This window comes from Xyrauchen texanus, chromosome 24, assembly GCF_025860055.1.
Source record: "Xyrauchen texanus isolate HMW12.3.18 chromosome 24, RBS_HiC_50CHRs, whole genome shotgun sequence".
In the NCBI taxonomy this organism is placed as follows: Eukaryota; Metazoa; Chordata; class Actinopteri; order Cypriniformes; family Catostomidae; genus Xyrauchen; species Xyrauchen texanus.
Genome location: NC_068299.1, coordinates 27368580 through 27393187, shown reverse-complemented (window position 1 = coordinate 27393187; position 24608 = coordinate 27368580). Strand labels below are relative to the sequence as shown.

Genomic DNA, 24608 nt, shown 5'->3' with positions numbered 1-24608 from the left:
CTGAACATTATTGTAATGGTCTTGGCAGCTGAAAGCATACAAATATTTAACATTCAGTTAGGGGCTCAAAGCACTGGTGCATAGACCCACCTGACTGTCCTGGAGGAGGGATGCCCCCTGGGCCCCGGGGTAGTCTAACAAAGATGGAGAGCACTGCGGCCTTATTCCCAAAACAGGGCTCCAAAGCTATGGGCTTAGGGACAGACTACAGGAAAGGAAAGAGACAGAAAAAGTTACTATACATACAGCTGAAGTCAGAAGTTTACATACACTTAGGTTGAAGCCATTAAAACATTTTTTTTAACCCATCCTCAGATCGAATATTATCAAACTATAATTTTGGCAAGTCATTTTGGACATCTACTTTGTGAAAAGTCAAAAATGTTGACCTCTTATTCAGACAAACATACAAAGCTCTGTCGAGACGGCACAGATGACCTGTAAATATTAAAAAAATCAGTCATACCATATATTTTTCCAGAGAGCTAGTACATTAGACATAAAATAAAAGACATGATTAATGATTAAGAAATAAAACCAATTTGTAGTGATTGAACTAAAGGAGCCATGATTAAAGAGACAAAAATGGGGTAGTCTAACAAAGGCACTGCTGCCTTATTCCCAAAACAGGGCTCCAAAGCTATGGGTTTAGGGACATACTACAGGAACGGAAAGAGACAGATAGTTTCTATGACACAAGTAATTTTTGTTTACAGATACAATGTTTCACTTTCAATTGAATACATCACAATACCATTGGGTCAGACGTTTACATAAATTAAGTTAGCTGTGCCTTTCAGCAGCTTGGAAAATTCCACAAAATGATGTCAAGCCTTGAGACAATTAGCTTCTTATAGGAGGTGTACCTGTGGTATTTAAGGCCTACCTTCAAACTTAGTGCCTCTTTGCTTGACATCATGTAAAAATCGAAAACAATCAGCCAAAACAAATTGTGGACCTCCACAAGTCTGGTTCACCCTTGGGAGCAATTTCCAAACACCTGAAGGTACCACGATCATCTGTACAAACAATAGCATGCAAGTATATACACCATGCAGCCATCATACTGCTCAGGAAGGAGATGCATTCTGTCTCCTAAAGATAAATGTAGTTTGGTGTGAAAATTGCAAATCAATCCTAGAACAACAGCAAATTACCTTGTGAATATGCTGGAGGAAACAGTTAGACAAGTATCTATATCCACAGTAAAACTAGTCCTATATTGACATAACCTGAAAGGCTGCTCAGCAAGGAAGAAGCCACTGCTCCAAAACTGCCATTCAAAAGCCAGACTAGTTTGTAAGTGCACATGGGGACTAAGATGTTATTTTTGAGAAATGTCCTCTGGTCTGATAAAACAATAATTGAACTATTTGGCCATAATGACCATCGTTATGTTTGGAGGAAAAAGGGTGAGGCTTGCAAGCTGAAGAAAACCATCCCAACCGTGAAGCATGGGGGTGGCAGTATCATGTTGTAGGGGTGCTGTACTGCAGGAAGGACTGGTGCACTTCACAAAGTAGATGGCATCATAAAGAAGGAAAATTATGTGGATATATTGAAGCAAAATCCCAAGACATCAGCCAGGAAGTTAAAGCTTGGTCGCAAATGGGTCTTCCAGATGGACAAGACCCCAAGCATACCTTCACAGTTAAGGCAATGTGGCTTAAGGACAACAAAGACAAGTAATTTGAGTGGCCATCACAAAGACCTGACCTCAATCCAATAGAACATTTGTTGGCAGAACTGAAAATGCATGTGTGAGTAATGAGTCCTACAAACCTGACTCAGTTCTTTCTGGAGGAATGGGCCAAAATCCCAGCAACTTATTGTGAGAAGCTTGTGGAAGGCTACCCAAAACGTTTGACCCAAGCTAAACAATTTAAAGGCAATGCTACCAAATACTAATAAAGTGTATGTAAACTTCTGACCCACTGGGAATGTGATGAAAGAAATAAAAGCTGAAATAAATAATTCTCTACTATTATTCTGACATTTCACATTCGTAAAAATAAAATAGTGATCCTAACTGACCTGAGACAAAGGCAATGTTTTCTACGATTAAATGTCAGGAATAGTTTTAAACAGTTTAAATGTATTTGGCTAAGGTGTATGTAAACCTCTGACTTCAACTATATACAATGGGGGTTTAAAGTCAGCTCGCAAGTGAAAATGATTTGATTATGCATACTTCTCTAAATTAATAATAATAAATAATATTATATGCATAACAATTTGAGTGAAAGTTGAATTTAAAAAAAAGCAATATTAAAGAATCTCTAAGCATTTGGTACCATACAGAAGACACACTGGGTCTCTCTCGTGCATTTCCCACTATCCAAACGCAAATTAGTTGTGAAATTGTGGTGTATCATGCTATATTGAACTGTGACATATGTATTGCAATATATTTGTTTCATGAGGTAGTTGGCGGTACCTAGCCCTAGTTATAACGAGTAGTAGCTTGTGACCACCTACTGTAAATAGGTGGAGCAGATCTTGTTCTTGTTTTTTTTATTATTACATTAGTTCAACACTTATTCAAACACAAACGCACCCTTAGAACATAATGTTGATTCTAATATTCTAAATAAGAATGCTTTATCTTAAAATGTTGACTTGTGTTGATCAAAATCTAAATCAAAGGCTATTTTCTAATGTTAAGTGTTGTTGAAGAACCCCAGGGAGTAGAGGGAGAGAAACAGAACTATCTACATGCCATTTACATGTTTCCACAGTACTTTAAACCTAAATGCTTTATAATGACAATAAAGTTTGAAATCACAGTAAATTTAAAACAAAGATTAGAGCCCATATATTTATCAATAGCGCTCACCATGTTTGCAATCTGTGACACTGCTGGTGTGCACTAATGAATAATTTCTGGCCAAATGCATCTCAATGAAGGCTCCATATTTGACCACAGATTTCCATTGGAAAAATGAGGGGTGATATGGAGTCCGGAGGATACATCAGTATCAAACACAGTGTGACAGAGCTTTCAGCTATATTACGACTAATAGGATAAAACTCATACTAGGCCTGCTTGTAAATACAAATGTCAGGATTTTTATCACATTTACGGGCAAACATATTACAAGTGGATGAATGTCAAGGCTGGTCTATGCCCATAGAGGGTGCCTAGTTATAAGAATGGTACATGTCCAAAAACATGGAAATTCCATGGAAGTTCTTTATAAGTGTTGTATGTGCCATGTCTATGACCAGGAATGGGTTTTTGAACGGATACAAATTCACAAACACACAGAATAGGCTTTGACCTATTTCACACACTGATATTGCACATGGCCCAAGGCTTGCATAAATTTCCAACACACACTTGTTCTCTTTCCTTAACTGCGGAGTATCCCCAGTGTGTGCTGTGTGAAGGAATTGTACTAATGAATATGCATAAAATATTGTTCAATGAATATTTCCGTGCTCACTGCGGCTCTTCCATTTCCCCCTCTGTACAATGCGCTTGTATACTCATCCATCTTTCTCTTTATCTATTCAACTCTTTAAACTACTACTTATCCTACTTGGGCCAGATCACCCCACTCCTCCTCTACTCTCTCTATCTCTCCCTTACTAACTCTCTCCCACTCTGTCAGTTCAGAGCAGGGGAAAACCACATTTATCTTGAAAGCATACACACCTACACCCCCTACACACACACACGAAAAGATGAAACTCCAAGTAAAATTCAATTACAGCCTCTAAAAAGAACAGCATCTGTGTATGGAGGGGTTTATGTGTGTGTGTGTATATAAACTGATCAGCCAAAACATTAAAACTACCTGCCTAATATACTGTAGGTCCCCATCGTGACGACGAAACAGCGCCAACCCGCATCTCAGAATAGCATTCTGAGATGTTATTCTTCTCACCACAATTGTACAGAGAGGTTATCTGAATTATCATAGACTTTGTCAGTTCAAACCAGTCTGGCCATTCTCTGTTGACCTCTCTCATCAACAAAGCATTTCAAATCAACAGAACTGCCACTCACTGGATGATTTTTAGTTTTTTGCACCATTCAGAGAAAATTCTAGAGATTGTTGTGCATGAAAATCCCAGGAGATCAACAATTACAGAAATACTCAAACCAGCCCGTCTGGCACCAACAATTGTGCCACAGTCCAAATCAATGAGATAATTTTTCCCCATTCTGATGGTTGATGTTAACATTAACCGTCAACACCCATTAGTTGGTGAATTTGGGCTCAGGCGATTATCTGAGAAAACCAGATTGAGAAAGCAATTATTAATTAACTCTTATAATAATAATAATAAAAAAAGTAAACGAGAGCATCAGCGAGCATGAGAGAGGCAGAGGTATAGTATTGTAACGGTGGCGGCCCCTGTACTAAATTTTAAATAACAAAATTCGGGTTCCAGACAGGCCTAAACCTGTCAAAATGGATATCTCGCCCCAGATAGCTCTAAAAGCCACCAATTACATGAAATACAACAATAACCAAATAGTGTAACAAAGCATAAGTGTTTTTAAATAAAGAAAACAGTAAACAAAAAGGCAAGGAGTCAAAGACTCAAACAAAATACCAACAATAGTCAAATACATAAAACCCAACAGAACACATAATATAAATACAACCCCACAATAATTATTAAAGTGTGTGTGTGTGTGTGTGTGTGTGTGTGTGAGAGAGAGAGAGTTAAGGCAGGAGTTTGTGGATGGTGCACGCTGGTTTCCGGAGAGTTTTGCATGTACCTGTTTGGTGACTGCGGGCAATGCTGCAGGACACAGAGCGTGAGTCCAACACAAGGGAATAAAGGCAAGTCAGAAGAAATCAAGGTATTTCCTGGTGCTTCCACTATAGACCTTTATTTTACCGTCACACCATGAACGTGGAGCTCTTCGGCAGTTGCAGATCCTACGAACCAATGCCACTCCACGCTCACTGAAGAAGTGCAAACAACGGCTATGAAGAGAATCCAGGCCTCACTCTCTGGTGATAAGCACTGTCAGATTTCTTCCCTGGTGGTTTCTTCCTCTCTTCTCCGATCGTGTTTCTGCTCCACATCCCAGTACACAAAACAAACTTTCTCCTTCCTCAGCTTGGCACACCTCAACTTCACATTAAACCAGTCTCAAATCTCTCTTTTTCTTTTTGGGCCTGAACAACCATCTTCCTGGTTACCTTTATAGCTGCCATAAGTGTTGACACCTGGTACTCTGACGAGCAGCCATTTTAGTTTGTGGTGGTGGATCCTTAAAGGGGCAGTGCGCATTTCTGCTCTGCCACAGTATATTGAGTGTGTGACAGGCCACACATTACAACACCGAATGCTCTGATGTCCTGTAATCTCATTTGGGCTGTTATGACATTGTTTAATTGCGTTTATTTAAGTTTCACACCCTGAATGAGATTTGAGACAAATAACTGCATGTATAGTTTTTTTAATTTAATTTCAAGAATGGATAGATTGTAATTACTTTTAAACCTTGAAAGAGAGCATAGGACATTGATAGAGCAGGAGAGAGCACAGACAAGAGCTAAATCTAAAATTGATCTTCACTCGGCGGCTGATATTATAAAAATAAAAATAATTATAAAAAGCAGTAATTACAATCCAGCAATTCTTGAAATACTAATAAAAAAAATATGTAATACAGTTATGTCACAAATCTCATAGAGGGACCTGAGAAACTAAACTAAATTTAACACCAACTATACAAAACATCATCAAAATATAGAAACTTGAACAGAACGACAGCCAGCCCAGCTGTAGCCGTATCAAAGCGGCATGTGTAGTTTATTTTACGTTTACGCAGCGCACCACTGAGAGGCTAAAAAAGGGCCTCAGTTTGACTGCACTCGGAGCTCTGTTCCAAAAACTACTGTAGCTGCCTACCTAGATAGCATTTTAAAACATTTCAGGCACAGTCCAAATTCAAAGGCTGTTGGAACACTTTAAGATGCCATATTGGGGCCAAATTTGAAAATTTCACCCTAATACATAGCTCCATATTTTGTTAATCAGTATATCATGAACACAAATTTGGGCACTGACAATGGCTTTGATCCACCAAACAATGATGACTTCATTACCTCCTATATGAATACAAGGTTGCATTTTAGGGATTTATCAACAACACCACCAGGTAAAACATCATTATCCGCATGGTGCATGTTAAAAAGTGCAGTGCTGTTATAAAAGAGAACACATAAACAAACAAAAACATTTTTTATTAAAAAAAGGGGTACCTTAAGGATCTTCTTCAGACATCTCTGATACTCAAGTTTACAGGATTATTTTAATTTCATGCATATTAGTATGGCGTTAGACATACTAATGTCTTTTTTAGTTGGACAAAACAGCGCAAGCGCAAAAACACAGCGCGCAAGTGAATTTCAACAGTGTGAGCACGACACAGCTCGCACGTAAAATTTAAACCTGCAGAACTTGCAAATCACAAACTCGAGCACAAAAAATATGATTGTGCACACAAATTAACAAGTCCCACACACGCGCAAGTTATTTTCTGCACACGCGCGCGCAGATCTGCACACGCGCGCAAGTTATTTTCTCCACACAAGTCGGTTTGACACTCAGGGGCGGGGCCCAATCCTTTCTGTTAACAAATGTTATTGGCTGCTGACCAAATACTGTATTGATTGGCTGCATCTCTTCGAATCTCTCATGATTGGCTGTTGTTGGACGAGAACAGACAGGAAGCGGGAACTTTTTATTTTTGACAAGAAAAAAAACATACAAAACTCTCTTAGTGGAGAAATAAGAAATATACATCAATTGGAACAATACAATTATTGTCAGTGTAAATGAAAGAAAAGCGTCCCCTACACAATACTAAACAACAAAAAGCAAACAACAAGGGGGTATTGGTTTAAAAAAAAATAAAAAAAGTCTCGAGATCAAAAGGCTTGAGAAAAAATTTAAATATTAAAGAAAATTTTTAAATAAAAGCATCCTTTAGACGTAGCATACAAGTGGATATTTATCGAAACAATTTATCTATCACATAGAGTAAGTATGATTTCAACAATTTACACGTAAATGCCCCAAAAATGTATGACTAAGTAAAGAGGTTATGGTCTCTTTCTAAATTCCTCCTAATTTCTTTTAGCTGTAAGATGTTTTGTGCGTTTATATATATATGTGTGTGTGTGTGTTTTCTGTCTTTGATAATAACTGAAAATAGGTGGAAATATAGAACGCAGCAAGGCGTTTAGTGAAGCTGTTGAGAGGTACCCTATCTATCCATATCTATCCATCTAACGTTAATGTTGAAGGGAACGTTAGTGTTTCACAAAATGGTAAGTGTAGATAGCTAGATGCCAGATAGTTCCCAGCTTGTTTGTGTGGTACTGCAAGGGCCATCCACTACTCATCAGCCTCTACATTAATTCATTATATAGATGAAATGCAGGCTCAGAGAGGAAGCCAGTCAGTCTTGGGGCTGGGAAAGCAGAGCAGGTGCAGCAGAATAAGGCCAGGTTAGGAAATCAAGTGTACATAAAATATAATATTATTACAGGAATGTCTCTCTGAAATGTTTGATTCTGACGTGTCAGTTACAACATTATATGACCGATAATGATCGTCGTCAGTAGCAAGGCTTTATAATGACCGCGCATCCGGCCCTTCTTTCATGTCTCTTATCACACTTCAGATGGATGCGCTCTTGTTTTATTCAAACGCAGCTAGTGTCATCTTGCCTCTCATATATGTGTGTGTGTGTATGCACAAAACATCTTACAGCTACAAGAAATTTAGGAATTTAGAAAGAAACCATAACCTCTTTACTGTCTGCAACATCCTTCCTACTTTCTGTCCAACAACAGCCAATCACGAGAGATTCGAAGAGATGCAGCCAATCAATACAGTATTTGGTCAGCAGCCAATAGCATTTGTTAACAGAAAGGATTGGGCCCCGCCCGAGTGTCAAACTGACTTGTGTGCAGAAAAGAACTTGCGCGTGTGCAGAAAAGAACTCGCGCGTGTGCAGAAAAGAACTCGCGCGTGTGCAGAAAAGAACTCGCGCGTGCGTACAGTTAGGCGCGCGTGTGCAGAAAAGAACTCGCGCGTGCGTACAGTTAGGCGCGCGCGTGCAGTAAAGAACTTGCGCGTGTGTGGGACTTGTTAATTTGTGTGCACAATCATATTTTTTGCGCTCGAGTTTGTGGTTTAAATTTCACGTGCGAGCTGTGTCATGGTGCTCACACTGTTGAAATTCACTTGCACGCTGTGTTTTTGCGCTTGCGCTGTTTTGTCCAATATTAAAAGCCATATATTAGGTATAAAAGATAATTGCAAACAAAATATCTTGAAGTCATACAGTTACACTTGTAAATGTTTCCATTTACACCTCGAGAAATTAAATATTACCAGTGAAAAGTATCAACAAATAGTTCCACTGAATTAAACATGGACTATTTTGCCAAACATTTTGCATTCCATTTATTTTTTGTAAATCACATAATGTTGTTAAATTAGCTTAGCAATGTGCTAATGGGAAACTCTATTGGAACCAACTGTTAGTGTACAGTGTCTTATGTGCTTCCCATGAGGAGTGCTACAGTATTCGCGTGGTCCAGATCAAAACGAGTTGCTGCTTATGTAGTGTTTCAAATCAGTCATTTATGAGTCCCATTTCCATTATTATCAAGTTTTCCACTTTTTGACCAATGCATTTCCATGATCTTTAAGGTTATTGGATAAGGATTTTAAGAAATTATTTTACAGAGATAGCTGGGCAGATTTCCATTTGTATGTTGGGAAATCATTTTTTGAATTAATACATTTACATGATACAACTCACTAGTGTAGAGATATTTCTAATAAGACACTCATTGCACAGACTGACATATCAGAGGTTTGCAAAAAAGTTCAACTTTACAAAAACACTAATGGCTATAGAGACTTAAGGTTTTTCATACAGGGATAGCTTACCCAAAAACGATAATTTTATCTGATTATTTACTCACCCTTATGCCATCTCTAACGCATACGATTCTTTCTTCTGCAGAACTCAAACAAACATTTTGATGGAGATAGCATGTGAATATATCCATACAATGCAAGTCAATGGAGTCTAACACTTCCAAGCTGGAAGGCAGGAGAAAAGTAATCCATCAAACTCCAATGGTTTAATCCATGTCTTCTGAAGCAATACAATCAGTTTTGGGCGAGAACGGTCTAAAATGTAACTCCGTTTTCACTGTAAATATTGACATCTGCAGTCTCCTAAGCATGATCAATATTTGATGCTCGATCACACTCCCTCAGGTTTGATGCATACGCAGAGCACGGTACACACGCTCTACCCATGTAAACATGTTGAGTAGGGCTGAAACGATTAGTTATATACAATGTCGACAATAAAAATTGTTGACAAAAATGTTAATTGTCAAATATTTGTTTGATCTCTTATAACGTAACATGATCACATTAAACTCGAATATTGACGCACGAGAGCAGAACTGCATAATAATCGGTTAAAAGCTAATGATTAATCGTTGCAATAATCGCTGAATAGTCGAATAATCGTTCTAACAATTGGTAGATTAATGCATTGTATATTCACACCATATCTCCATCACAATATCTTTGTTCGTGTTTCGCATAAGAAAGATCATGAGAGATTAGTTTTAGTTTGAGAAGGCATAAGTGTGAGTAAATTAAGAGAGATTGATCATTTTCAGGTGAACTATTCCTTTTATTCCCATTATTTCTATTCCAGGCCTGAAAATAACAATTTTAAAGTTCCCTGAAAGTTCCAGCTTTTCCATAACCGTGAAAACCCAGTGGGATGCTGTCATAGAAGGTAGCAGCTTAGGTAAACGGTAGACAGCGAGCCAGCTCACTCTGTTTTGGAACACAGACAGTGACAGCTCTCTCTGCTCATTCCCAACATTACCATATGCAGTGACTGCACTCCCTCTTCAACACAACTCTGATGTCAACACACAAAAGGTCACGCTAACCTTCACGTTTCCACCAATCAGGTCTGGCGGTTCCTCATCCGTCTCCAAGGCGACGTTGATGGTGGCGAATGGTCGGCTGGCCATCTGATGCATTTCTCGCAGGAGTTGCTGTTGAAGAGAGGAAGATTATCAACAGTGTTACATACACAAACATGCATCTGGCTCTGTGTGCACTGTGAAAACAAAAGATCAATATAAAAGATGACACACTACGCTTGAAACGCTCTAACTTGAAAGAGATGTGAGCTGAATGTAAAAGAGAGAGGGCCAGATTGAAACACGCTTGTGAGCATATAAACACATGAAAGGACCTTTTAAGAGGAAGTCAAACAAGAGGGAACTGCATATCTTCACAGGCTTTTAACTGTCAGAGACACAGAGAAAGATGCAGAGAAAAGATCAAACACTCGTTTAACATAAATGATGCCACTTTTTGCTTATACCTCAGAAAACAACAATCACACATGGTGGCACAAACCATTAAATAAGGAGAGATAAAAAGGTTATATGTAGGTATGGAATGTCTGACAACTGCAAATATTATTGGGTTAGTTCAACCAAAAATTAAAATTATCCCATAATTTACACACCCTCAAGCCATCCTAGGTGTAAATGACCTTCTTTTATGACCTTCATCGTGAAGCGATGAATTTTTGTTAAAAATAAAAATCCATATTTATTACTTCATAAACTATAATCACTGGCTTCCGGTAACAGCCGTCCGTACGTTCACGAGAGTGTCGAGTTACGGCGTATACCTATTGTAAGCTCCTGTGAGAAGTATTATTATACTAATGTTTTAAAAATGATTTTTTTTTAAACCGGAACCTTTTTATACCCCAAGGAGTAATGCATCTTAGTTGCTACAAACTGTAAAATTGGAAAAATATCTAAATGTATTACCTGGATGTTAATGTGTTGATTAGGGCATCATTAAATTCATTTTTGAGGTATGTTTGTGTTCTTTTAAGGGTTAAAGAGTTTTTGAATGTCCCAAAGGGTCATGCTTTGTATATCAGTTCCTGATATTAGTGCCGATGATAATCTGAATCAGTATTTGTGTGAGAGAGAAAGTGACTGATAGAGAGAGTGATAAGAGCAAAACAAGCCTCTTCACAGCAAACCACTCAATTAGAAATACCCACTGGCTGACTGCTACCCCTCTCTGTGGGCACAAAGTCATTTAATCTGTGTGTGTGTGTATCTATCTGTCCATGTTTCAATGTTGAGCCCAACACACAACAGGAAGTCTTATAGAGAGAGAGAGAGAGAGAGAGCGAAAGCGAGAGCGAGAGAGAGAGAGAGCGAGCGCGCTCTAGGGTGCAACTTTCACACACACATATCCACATGGTCACATCAAAGAGCATTTTTACTGATGTGTGCTGTAAACCACCATCAGGAACATACAGCATATCCAAAGAGACAGATCTTTCAATCAACCTTCAGGAGAACAGCAGTGCTGAATCAGATGGCAAGGTGTGTAATCGTGCTGAATACTGATCCGAGAAGGCACAGAAGATACACTCATATCAGTCCTCAATGTTTTTTTTTTTCCAGAATTGTCTATTAGGGGGTATCTCAGGCAAACATGTTTCACCCCACAACCAAAAGAAATTAAGAAATGTAAATTTTCATGAAGAAAAATTAAGATACATTTTTCATTGTGATTTGTTTATGCCCCCCACCCTTCCCCTAATTCCATGACTGTAATAGATTTTACTGTATAAGGAAAAAAAATTATAATATCACAAATTTATATAAATATAATACATTTATAGCAGTATTGTAGCATCTTAACCAGGCTCGAACAAGGACAGAAAGAGACGTGGAATGCCAGATGTACAACTAAACAAGAGGATTGTACATCAGAGTCTCTAGTTTGAGAAATAGGCGCCTCACATGTGTTCAGCTGACAGCTTCATTGAATTCTACCCGCTCAACACCATTTTCATGTACAACAGTAAAGAGAAGACTCAGGGGTGCAGGCCTTATGGGAAGAATTGCAAAGAAAAAGCCACTTTTGATTGTTTGAATATTTAATGTTCCAACTTTTTTTATGGTTTATAAAGGATGATGTTTACTTCTCAAGAGAAAATGGGAAAAACTGAATCATTTAGGGGACTCTGAGACTGTCTGCAAAACTATTAGCGAGGTATGTCCGAGTATGCACTTTTGTTTTAGTGAAAGAGAGAGATAGAGAGGCTACAAGTGGGAGAAACGTGACTAAGAAAGCAAGGGAGCCACTCAACCAGAGATAAAGCTGGGCAACTGCCAGAGATTAATACAGGAATATAATCCCCCAAATGAGCCTTAATCCAACTGCCTAATTATTCCCAAAAGCCCATGGAGATAACAGATTAGCAGAATTAATATCACTGCCTTACAGCACACACACAGAGAGAGAGAGAGAGAGAGAGAGAGAGAGAGAGAGAGAGAGAGAGAGCGAGAGAGAAACCTCATAGCCTTTGTCTGTAAATTGTCCATGCCACAACTCACATCTACCGATTCCAAATGCAATATCATTTAGACACAATAATTCAAAAACAGCTTTTTGTTGTACGATTGATCTGAAACAATGCACTTGGCAAAAAACAAATTTTTCAAAATGGTGGATATAAATGGCAAAGCCTTCTCCATATGATTCACATCTTGAAAACTGATTATCTGACTTCTGTACAGAAAGTGATGAGGCAATCTGTGGTCCCTTATGTTCTGTACCTTGTGATCAATACATTTCCATGAATTGTCTAGTCGTTCAGCATCACTGTATAAAGTTAGTTTTTTGTAACACCTTGTCTACACCAGACATGAGTGGTATGGCTCGATAGCATGTAACTTACACTAGATGTGTAAATCACGTCACGCCGACAGTAAACACCTATTTTGCGCAGCATGAGCTGCCGCTACTCATGCCAACAAGACAAATAAATGGTTTAGAATGTTCATTAAACAATTAATAATAATAATTTTTTTGCATTCAGTAATCTTGGTTAAATGTTTCGTTCATTGTTTGTTCACATAAGGAATACAATCTTACTGACAAGTGTTGTCGATTCCTTTTTCACAAAATTTGTTTTAAAGAATTATTGAAATATTTTACAGCAAATCTGGTCAGTTTTTACTACTGTTGAATAAGGTCAACAATTCTAATAAGTCTAGCAAAGTGCAAAACAAAATTTGTTGCATCAAAGCAAAATTAAATCACTGAGGGATATTGGAAAGGTTAGATAAGAGAAAATAAAAAAAAACTCTGCATGAACTATGACTTGAATGTTAAGAGGCCTTTCTGTGCTATGGATGTGAGACAGCGTGCCCTAAAGAAAGAAGGCATGCCAACGTTAGATCTTAAATCAATCTGAAGCAGCAGTTGCTCTTGATGGTCATAAGTGGAAAAGGAAAGTTGAACCAATGAGTCCCATTGGTATTTTCTCAAAGTGTTCTGCTATAATATCCTGATGCCTTCATGGTGACACAGGGATCTGTAAGACTGAATTCGTTATAGCAATATTTTGATGCCAGGGCAGCACCAATTCTAAGAATCCAATTTTCTACTGCAACAGTGTTAAGATTAGTTCACATGGACCATATGCTGAAATCAGTGTTTGTAGTGTCAAGTCATCTATTACACATAATGGGCTGCAGTGTGTGTTGATCCATTCTTTGGGGCAGACGCATGTCAGTTATTTACACAACTACACAACTGATGTTCGAGAATGTGTATCTGTGTGAGAAAGCAAGAGAATATTACGGCAGAGGAATTGGACCTCCAACTGAAAGGTGTTCAGAGCATAACTAATGAACGTGGCAACTGCACAGGAGAGTATTCATCGGAACACCCTCAAACACACAAAACTGAGTTCCTACAAGCCCGCATCCCTTCATCAAACGGGAGGAGGAGGCTGATGTAAGCTTCTACACTCAATCCTCTGAAGGAAGTGTGAAAGAGAGACAGATAAAAGAGAATAAGAGCAGAAAGAGAATAAAGAGGCCGGGCTGACAGAGTAAAAAAAAAAACGTGGCAGAGTGGACGAGACCCTTGTTCCTAGAGTTGGGCACAGAGAAGTGGCTCTCTTTCAGATCCGGCTCCATTTTTTTAAAATATTCAAACTAAATAATTTTCATGATGTTCGGTTCCATTAACAACTCTTTAATACCTTCTTCTATCAATGCAGATGGAACACCAAACTAAAATACTCTGATAATGTTTGCTGCACCATGGCACAAGAAAGTGCTTTAACTCAGTTGTGAGTTTACGGTCTCAAATAAATGTGATGACAGAGAAAGATGGGTGCCACAAAACAACGCAAAGACAATAAATAAAAAAAAAAACTTAAATAGAAATGTACTACTTAAAAAAGCCAGGCACCTTCCAGTGGCCCAAACAGGGCATTAAGTATTTGGGTATTTTATTCCCATCAAATTTAGCTAGAGTTCATTTTGACCCTTTAGTTAAAAAAGTTTGAGCGATGTGGGCAGGTGGGCTTCATTACATTTATCTATAATAAAGTTAATGTTATTATAATGAATTGTATTCCAAAATTCAACTACCTGCTACAATCTCTATAGATGTCCCCCTCTCTTATTTCAAGCAATATGATAGCATAGCGAAGTCCTTTATTTGGAATGGTAAACTTCCTAGATTACATTTCAGTAAGTTGAATAGGCCGACTGACAAATGTGGGCTAGATCTACAATAGATTTTGTTTTATTATTATGCATTCGGTCTCAGATATTTGGCTCCTTGGTCACTTCCACCTGAGAGACCCTCTACCTGGTTTTGAACAGAAAGTACTTGCCCCCATTTCACCACAGCAAAGCTTTTATATCAAACTATTCGGAGAAGTTAAGTTACACCTAGTTATCTCGCATTTGCACTTTGTATGGAAAAATGCAATTTCAATTTGGACATTTATTTAAATGTTGCCTCAAGCATATGGCTGAACCCAAAATTATGTATTAATAAGTCTTGTGAGGGAGGTTTATGAGAGTGGAGTGTTGAGATCGTTTGAAAACATGGTTCAACATTTTGGTATTCTCTAGGAGTGGTGATTACTGCTTTTGAAAAGGTCATGAGGCCTCAGTGTATTACTCCCCTCTAGGGCTGCACAATTTGGGGAAAATGTCATATTGCGATTACTGAGGTTAATATTGCGATTGCGATATAATAAACAAATAGTATCATGAGTCAACTTGCTTGGTTACCAAGGAAAATGCACAAATATTTACTGATAAAGCTGAAATGTGTATTTTTCAACTCAAACATACAAACTAGCAACAACAACAACTATAAATGCACAGTGTTTTCACATTCCAATATTTTATTAAAATAAAATTGAGTTTGTGTTTATTTACATGGCACGCTCCCGTATTATATGAACTTTAAGGATAAAATAAAGATATATCGCAAAGCTGTGATCTGTGTTTCTATCAGACACTCGAGCTGCAGACAGCGGGGGTAAGAGACGAGCGTCTCCGTGTTAAGAATGCGCATCAGCCGGCGGAACTTTAAATCTCCCGGTCTCAACTTCCACTCAGATTGGGTCTCTTCACCGAATGGTTTAAGCAGACTCTGTATTTTAGGCGATGGGGCGGTCATTAATATAAAGGATAAACATTGGATAAAAATTGGCTCCTAGCCAGTGTTATAATTGGTAGAAAGATTGTTCTAGATGTCTGGAAGTCAGTTGTAACACCCTCATTTTAAGAGCGATGCACAGAGATGGGGAGGGTGGCGGCATTGGAGGAAATGTCATGTAAAAGGCTGGGGAACTTGGATTCATTTGATGGGAAATGGGGCAGCTATTTAGCCTTCTTGGAGGGCTCTCGGGGAGGGGCAGTGGAGAGAGAAGTATAGTTTTAAACATGTGTGATAATTTTTTGTGTGTATGTGTGTACTCATGTGTGACCACAGGGATGTTTGTTGAGGGTTAGTGTGGAGTTGGGGATTGGGAGGGTTAATAGTGGGGGTTAAATGTTGTTTCTGTGAATAAATGTTTTCTTCCTTTTCTTTGTAAATTGTATGAATCAATAAAACGGTTATATGCCTGCCTACTGTACTCCATTCATTCATTAATGTTAGCGACAGTCAATCTGTGGATATTTCTGATATATTACAGTCTATTCTGTGCATTAATTATCTTGTTCACTGACTGAATGTTTTTACTACTTGTGTGATGAAACTTAAATTTGTAGGCATGTGAGGAGTTGTTTGATAGCAGTCTAGAATTTGTTAGAACAATAATGTTATGATGGACAAAATATCTAAACTGGTTGCATAATGCAATTTGTAAAGGCAAAATATTCTCAATTAGCAACTTTAAAACACTTCTACCATCTCTATGAATTATGTTTTCATCTGTTTTGATGCACGTGTGTTTGACCAGCCAACATCAGTTACGTATAAATGATGTACAGTACATAAGTCACTTCAGTAAATCGCAGAGCCTTTCAGATGATGACAAAAGCACAATTTATAATCCAGAAAATATAGTAGTTAAAGGTATACATTCAGAAAAGAACTTTGTAAAAAAAGGGTACTTAAAAAAACCCCATTAAAACATGTTACTAAAAAGTAGCATTGTTTTGTTTTGTGTAGTTGAGTACAGTATATTGTTATCATTAATTATTTTTCAAGACCTAAAAGAATGGATAAATGGAATAGCTAACTAACCAGATGTGGAACTGGAAACAGTTACTAAATTCCTGATGATTATCATGCCTACTTCTCTCTCCCTCTTTTCCGTCCATCTCTATCCTCATCTCTCCCTCTGTAAGATGACTTACTGAATTAGCAGGTTATCACTCCTAATACCAAGCCATAATCATGAGATATTTAATCATGCCATCCTGAGTCACGAACTTACTAATTATAAACAGTTATTCATTTAATGAATATGGCCATGTTCTCAAGCAGTGATGGAACAAAATCCAAGATGACTGCTTGGGGACATTTGCCTCAGAGGAGCTCCGATCATATAATGCTTCTCTTAATGATCTCACACAGGCGAAACATAAAATGTGTCGAGATGGATAAAACATTAGTGCAGAAGTGAACTGTCTGAGAAGTGTTTTGACTACACTGACAACAGTCTAAATGAGGATGATCAAGCTCACAAAATGGACTGAACTGACAAATATATCTGAAAATTTTGGTATCCCAACATAAACCATAGCTAAATAAACGTAAAAAAAAAAAAAACTAGTTTACATCAGAACTGAGAGGAGAGGGGTTTTGGGTAAGGATATGGAATACAACCAACAAAACAAGCCAATCCACAGCCAGACATTCTGCTTTGTTCAGAATGGTACAAAGAAACCAAGCAAAAGCATTGTCTGCAAGGAGCTACAATACATTATGAACTCAAAAAATAAATCTCTCCAAGCAGCAGAGACCCCCTGCTGCCTAACAAATAGTTACCATACCAGAACTACAGGTTTCTGCTGAAACCTTTTCATTTCCAGAGTCTGGATCAGACATAAAAAAAAACTAAAAAACTATAAGACCCAGTATTTACTTATTTTTTGACATTTTTCATGGTTCTGAGCTTTTCAAATGACATAAATTACTCAAAAACAGTACCCACATCCAGAAATCAAAAATGTGATTGTCTCAGCAAACATCCATCAGTCTTGACCAGCATCAGAGCCACAAGGATAAGACTGCCATCAAGACATTACAAAAACTCTTCAAAAGAATATTGATCAAAATGAATGGTTAACATCAATTATTCTCTCATTTTACTGGCATCTGCCACTCCAAAGACTAGCTGGGGAACATGATTAGGACTACAAAACGGATTATTGACCATAGGGTTTATCACTGGCCACTCCCACAACAAAAGCACAACATAGTCTCATAGGATCACGTTACTATTACTACAGGCTAATTGTATGCATCACAACACTTTCCTGGTGAAATAAACACTAGAGGTAAAACAATGGCGCTTATTCATCAACATGAATGGCAATACATTTTAACATTTGCATTACATAACCAACTACATCTATAAGCATAAGCACCACAAAAAGAAGTGGTTGCTTCAGCAATCATGTTTTCATTTAACATTTGCTTATACGACACTATCGGTTATGTTTAGGTTTTAGGGTAGGGAGGTTGGTTGTCTTAATTTAAAACCAGTGGCATGAGGTGCATTAACTGTGTACCCCTTCTATCCTTCCAAACAATCTATCCCCACCACCCCCACAAGTCCCAGTTGTGGTGCATAGCCTTGAGGCTGTCTAAACTGGACTCGGCAAAGCGAACGTTCTAAACCATTTATTTGTATTGTTGACAGCAATAGCACGTGCAGCGCCATATGCATTTGGCAGACGCTTTTATCCAAAGCGACTTACAGTGCACTTATTACAGGGACAATCCCCCCGGAGCAACCTGGAGTTAAGTGCCTTGCTCAAGGACACAATGGTGGTGGCTGTGGGGATCGAACCAGTGACTTTCTGATTACCAGTTATGTGCATTAGACCACTACACCACTCCAAATGGAACAGGGCATACATTTACTGCCGGCGCATTGCCGCAACAGTGTTGACAGCTTCACTGAATATAATAGGATGTATTTGCTTTTGACACAATGTGCCGCTCACGTCCGGTGTAGACAGGGTCATCAACATAGGCCTATTTTCCTTCACACTTTTTTTTGTATCTGCAAAACCTTTTTAATTCAGAAGCACTCAACTTATGTCACTGACATGGCGAAGTTTCTTTTATATGGCAATGAATTATGATTGTGCAATGTGCAGGAAAGTTTAGTCTGTTTATTTGAAGAAAATAATGTCATTCAGACTCTCCTTCTGGGGGGCCATAAATGAAAAGTATTTTTTTAGTTTAAAGAAGACTGTAAAATGCTGCTAATGCCAATTATAGTTATTTTTTTTACTTTATCACAGTACTGACAATTCATTTACTGTTACTGTTCCTGTGCCTACAAGAACTACTGCCTCAACATGACTTAAAATCAGTACCATCATCCAGAAATAAAAAATTTGATTGTCTCATCAAAAATCCATCATTCATTACCAGCAGTAGAGCCACAAGGATTAGACTGCCATAAAGACATTATAAAACTGTTCAAAAGAACAATAATCAAAATGAAATATCATCAATAAAGAATAATGTTAATTTTATAGGGCCATAAATGAACATTAAATAATAAAGATGGCAGATTTTAAATATAATTTACACACTATCGCCAAATTCAACATTAATGTCCTGCAGTTTCCAATTCACCATGAACACCACTAAATGCACAGGCACAGTCTTCTTGTAAAATACTAACCAGGTTAGACTAAACAGAAATTTCAAAGGAATGCGCTTTGAATGACTTACATTGCCAAGATTAAAGAAAATAATCGGGAGTCTGTTAACATCAGCTCATCTCTGCTGAGTGGCCCTCATTTGCATATTTTACAATTACAGAGGATATTCCCTGAAAAAACTGAAACTGTATCTCTGAATTTTGCGTCTAAACACGCTCTACCACCACAAGGCTTGTGATATTTACCTGGAAACTCTTGCAGAGTGTGCATACACACACCTCACAGAGCACTTTGAGGAAAGGTCATTTCTGATTTGCAATTATAGTTTCAACATCAGAGTGACCCTGAGATGGTTTTCCAATCCTTTAAACGGGATGCAGGTCAACAAACACTTAACTCTTTTAAGACTTTATAGAAATCATTCATATTTTATATTTCATAAAATATGAATGATTTATATCTATATATATATATATATATATATATATATATATATATATATATATATATATATATATATATATATATATATATATATATATATATATATCGATCGATCGATATATATATATATCTCTATCTATCTATCTATCTATCTATCTATATATATATATATATATAGAGAGAGAGAGAGAGATAGAAATAAAATGTATACTAAAAATATTCAAGTTGAGTACAAAACCTATTAAAAAGTGTATAATGAAAAATGAAAATAAAGCTAAATGATGTGGGAACCCAGAGTAGTTTAGTCTGGAGAATAGCTGGGATGATGGTGTTGAAAGCCGAACTGACATCCACAAAAAGGATTCTTGCATATGTCCCTTGTCGGTCCAGATGTTGCAGGATATGATGCAATCCCCATGTTGACTGCATCATCCACAGACCTGTTTGCTCGATAAGCAAATTGAAGGGGATCTAGAATGGTCAAGTGATGTCCCTTCAGGTGGGCCAACACCAGTCTCTCAAATGATTTCATGACCACAGATGTCATGGCGACGGTCTGTAGTCATTACAGAATTACAGAACCCTTCAAAGGTCTGTGATTTTGGGTTTCTTTGGGACAGGAAAGATAATTGAGCATTTGAAGCAGCATGGGACTTTACACTGCTCCAGTGATTTATTGAAGATCAATGTGAAAATGGGGGCCCAGCTGGTAAGCACAGGATTTTAGACAACTCTGGGCCCTGTGCTTTCATTGTCTTTTTCTTTTAGGAAGACACAGCACACCTCTTCTTCACAGATCTTAAGCGCATGCAGGTTGAGTAGCAGGATGGGGGTTGCAGGAGGTGTTGGTGTTTGTGTGAAGTGAAGGTTAGAACGAGTGTGGGGTGTAAGATAGGGCCTTTCAAATCTAGAGTAGAAAACATTAAATTCATCAGCCAGTAGTTGGTTCCCTACATTGTTGGGGGTAGGAGTCCTGCAGCTAGTAAATTGTTTCAGGCCACTCCACACTGATGCAGGGTCGTTAGCTGAAAACTTGATTTTCAGCTTATCAGAATAGTTTATTTTAGCCACTCTGATTTCCTTATTCAGCGTGTTCCTGGCCTGATTGTCCCCACTTCTGTAAGCATCCTCTTTGGCCTGACGAAGCTGCCCGAGTTCTGCTGTATACCACGGTTTGTCATTGTTGTATGTTAAATAAGTCCTAGTAGAGATGCACATATCCTCACAGAATCTGATATATGATGTCACAGTGTCTGTGAGCTCATCCAGGTCTGTGTCTGCAGCCTCAAAAACAATCCAATTGGTGTAGTCAAAGCAGGCTTGTAATTCCAGCTCTGCTTCATTGGTCCACTTCTTTACAGTCTTTACTACAGGTTTAGCTGATTTTAGTTTCTGCCTGTAGGTTGGAAGATGAACCGGACAGTGATCAGATAGTCCTAAAACTGCTTTAGGGACAGAGCGATATGCATCCTTTATTGTTGTGTAGCAATGATCCAGTATATTGCGGTCTCTGGTTGGGCATGTTATGTGCTGTTTTTATTTGGGCAGTTCACGTGTGAGGTTTGCTTTGTTAAAATCCCCAAGAATAATAATAACTAAGTCCAGGTATTTTTTTTCAGTGTCTGTGATTTGATCAGCCAGCTGTTATGACATATAAACACTCACCAGAATAAACGAAGAAAATTCCTGCGGTGAGTAGAAAGGCTGAGTTAATAAAGAGTGCTTCCAAATTAGGACAGCACATCTTCTTTAAAGTTGTTACATCTGTACACTAACTTTCATTGATGAAAAAGCATGTTCCACCGCCTCTCTTTTTCCCCGTTAAATCCACGATGCGATCCGATCTGAACAGCTGAAAGTACAGCAGATATAATGTGTTGTCCGGAATGGCTTCATTCAGCCAGGTTTCTGTGAAGCACAAGGAAGCAGAGGTTGAAAAGTCCTTGTTTGTATGGGTCAGGAGATGTAGTTTGTCCGTTTTGTTAGGAAGAGAGCGGAAATTTGCTGGATGAATACTTGGCAGAGAGCCAAGACAAGCATGCCAGCTCGCTTCCCTCACTTGTGTCTATTGAACAGCACACCTGCACCTCTGACTAAAATGTCCAGCAAGCATCCGGATAGTAAAAAACTGGGATTGTCTAGTATTTGCTGCTGAATGTTCAGCAGTTCGTCCATGGGTGAAACTGATTGGAAAAACAACAAAAACAACAAAAGAACTGGAGCGCTCCACACCGAGGCTGTCATCTGTTTTTAATCATTTTAATTAAGTTGAATTATTTAAAAATGTCTTATTTTAAATTAATTTAAGTCAACTTGAGGCCCCCTTGGAAGTGTGCTGAGGCCCCCTAGTGGGTCCCGGCCCCCTGGTTGAGAACCACTGATATAGAGTGCAGCCCTCAATATCATATTAGACCGGACCCATATGAAAAAGTTATACAAGAATCATATAAGATGGACATCATCACTGCCAACATTTTCTGCTATGTATCTAAAGAAAATACTGCAGGTTACATATTTAATTACATAGAATAGGTAAAACATGTACTGTAGGTTGTATTCTACAAGAGTGCCCCTCTTCATGATACAAAACTTTTTAAACATAATTATGGGCACACTGCAGGTACAATATATCTCATACATTTTAACCTGTCCATAAGAGATCAAAGTTATATGTGAACTCTGTCTCCCTTAATAAAGCTTCAAGGAAACCACAAAAGATGAGTGTTAGGTATTTGGGATTTTAAGAGACATTAAGTCCATTAAGCCACCATCAGGCCTTGACTTAAACTTGTTCAGCGTTTCACTGGAAGAATTCCATATAATTATTGAGATTCATCATTCACATCACCAAGTTACTTTGAGTGTATGTGGAGGGAAATGGAAGACCATTTTCTGTTTGCTGGGTTATGTTAGCCCTAAATTAGCCCTCTATATTTGGTTGCCATGGAGATGATCATTAGTAAAGGTCATGCAGTGAAGCTAATGGGTCAGAAGGGTGGAAAAGTTTCTTTCAGCACCGGGATAGAAGCTGATGTGTATGTATGCATGTGAATGTGTGTTTGATTGTTGTGTGACAGAGAAGGCGGCAAGTGTTACTACTTTTTATTGGACAAGAGCACTTCACTATGCCAGATGGTAAAGAGGATCTTTTGAAGGACACTCAAATTAGCCATTATAAACACCCCTGTGTGACCTAAATTGGTCTCTTGAAACCTTTCAAAATCAAACCTCTTCAAGTAACTAAGGCCATAAAATCACGGCTGATATTGCTCAATGGCATCACTTTAATAAAATAAAACCGACCAGCATGTGATGTAAACAACCAGCTGATCTCTAACACAACAAATTGTTGAAAGTACATTTCAGGTACATTTAAAGTTGTTAGTTGACCTAAAACTTAACTGGGAATCGATTTAAACTAATTCAACTCCACTGGTATAACAACAATTTCCATAAAGTGTGAAAAACCTTTGCACCATTCAATGATCTTTCTGACTGTGATAGGATGATAGTGACACAACCAGTTAATAGGCCAATAATTGTCTACTTTAAGAATGTAAGCCAGGCCTTCTGTTCCAAAATCAAAAGACAACCTTTTAACTCAAAATTCGATAATGTATGTATTGTTTTCAAATACTTTATTAATGCAATTCGCATCACTTGACAGTCTCACTGTTAAGTAATGAATTGAGTAACTTAAGCAACATCAGCATTGGACATTAAAACCCCATATCACTTGTGGAAAACTTCACAGAAAAATAACAAGTCGGATTGCCAACTTATGGAGATTTTAGTGTGACATTCAAAGTGGGGTAGACCATCATGTGGCTTGGGAGGTCATTAAAACTCACAGAGACAATGACTGTGACTTGCTAACAAAGAGGGAAATGCTGCAGTACTGACCTCTCTTCGGCGTGATGCCCAGCAGCTCTGTTTGATCTTCCATACAACTGCTGCCACCAGAAGCAAGGACAGGAAACAGCTACACACAGATTGAACAGGAAAAGGAAATTAAGAGAACAATTTTTTAGTTTTATGGAACGTCCCCTTAAAAAAACATGTTCCAACGAGCCATGCCAAAGTCATATATCAAGCACATTCATGAGGCTGATCATGTTTAATGGATTACAGGTAGCTCCACATCAGCTGGTGTACTAAAGATCAGGAATGTCTGGACCCTCATAATAACAGGCCCAATCATAATGAATGCTGCTCTTGAGAATAGGAGAACGACTCGGTTACTAGCGTAACCTCGGTTCCCTGAGAGGAGGGAACGAGTATTGTGTAAGTAGCTTACGCTAAGGGAAAACTCAGTTTCTCGAGAAATATCGAAGTCTTTATGTAAAACGCATTGCAGCTGCACAGCAGACAGTAATGAGCGAGGCAGCTCGGTCATTGGCTGTGCTGCAGCAACTGCTCGAACCAATGACGGGGTGACTCTGAACGCACGACCAATGGGCGCGCGCCTCGCGTTCAGAGATCGCCGAAATTAGCATAGCCAGGCTATATAATGGGCACCCCGTCATACGAGTTCCTTTAGGTTCAATCGACTGAAGCAAACTAACCAAGCACAAGCACGGCAGCTTACGCAATACTCGTTCCCTCCTCTCAGGGAACCGAGGTTACGCTAGTAACCGAGTCGTTCCCTATCGAGAGGTCTCTCCTATTGCGTAAGTAGCTTACGCTATGGGAACACCATGTAAAGCGCAGTCGCGTGCTGACTTCAGCTCTATAAAGCCAGAGGCAGATGCCTGAGCCTTAAAGCAAAGTGATTATTCCACGAGCCGGCCAACGGCGAGCTACATAATTGGATAGTATAGAGCCCTTCCAAGGTGGTCCATGGTGGGAGCTCATAGTACAAACACAAGCACATATCTTATGTACTGAGTTTTCTATGTGCTGATATGCATAAAAATC

General features: G+C 38.5%; 1 protein-coding gene across 2 annotated transcripts in view; it reads right to left on the bottom strand.

Annotated features, from left to right (window-relative positions):
• The window catches only part of LOC127617710 (attractin-like), a 103966-nt gene that overhangs the window by 3616 nt on the left and 75742 nt on the right, over positions 1-24608 (bottom strand). For both annotated transcript variants that reach the window (XM_052089771.1, XM_052089772.1), the window contains exons 26-28: positions 23595-23673; positions 9975-10082; positions 91-205 (exon numbers count right to left, since the gene is read on the bottom strand). In XM_052089771.1, coding sequence (XP_051945731.1) covers positions 91-205; positions 9975-10082; positions 23595-23673 — 302 coding nt within the window. The remainder of the gene's footprint in view (positions 1-90; positions 206-9974; positions 10083-23594; positions 23674-24608) is intronic.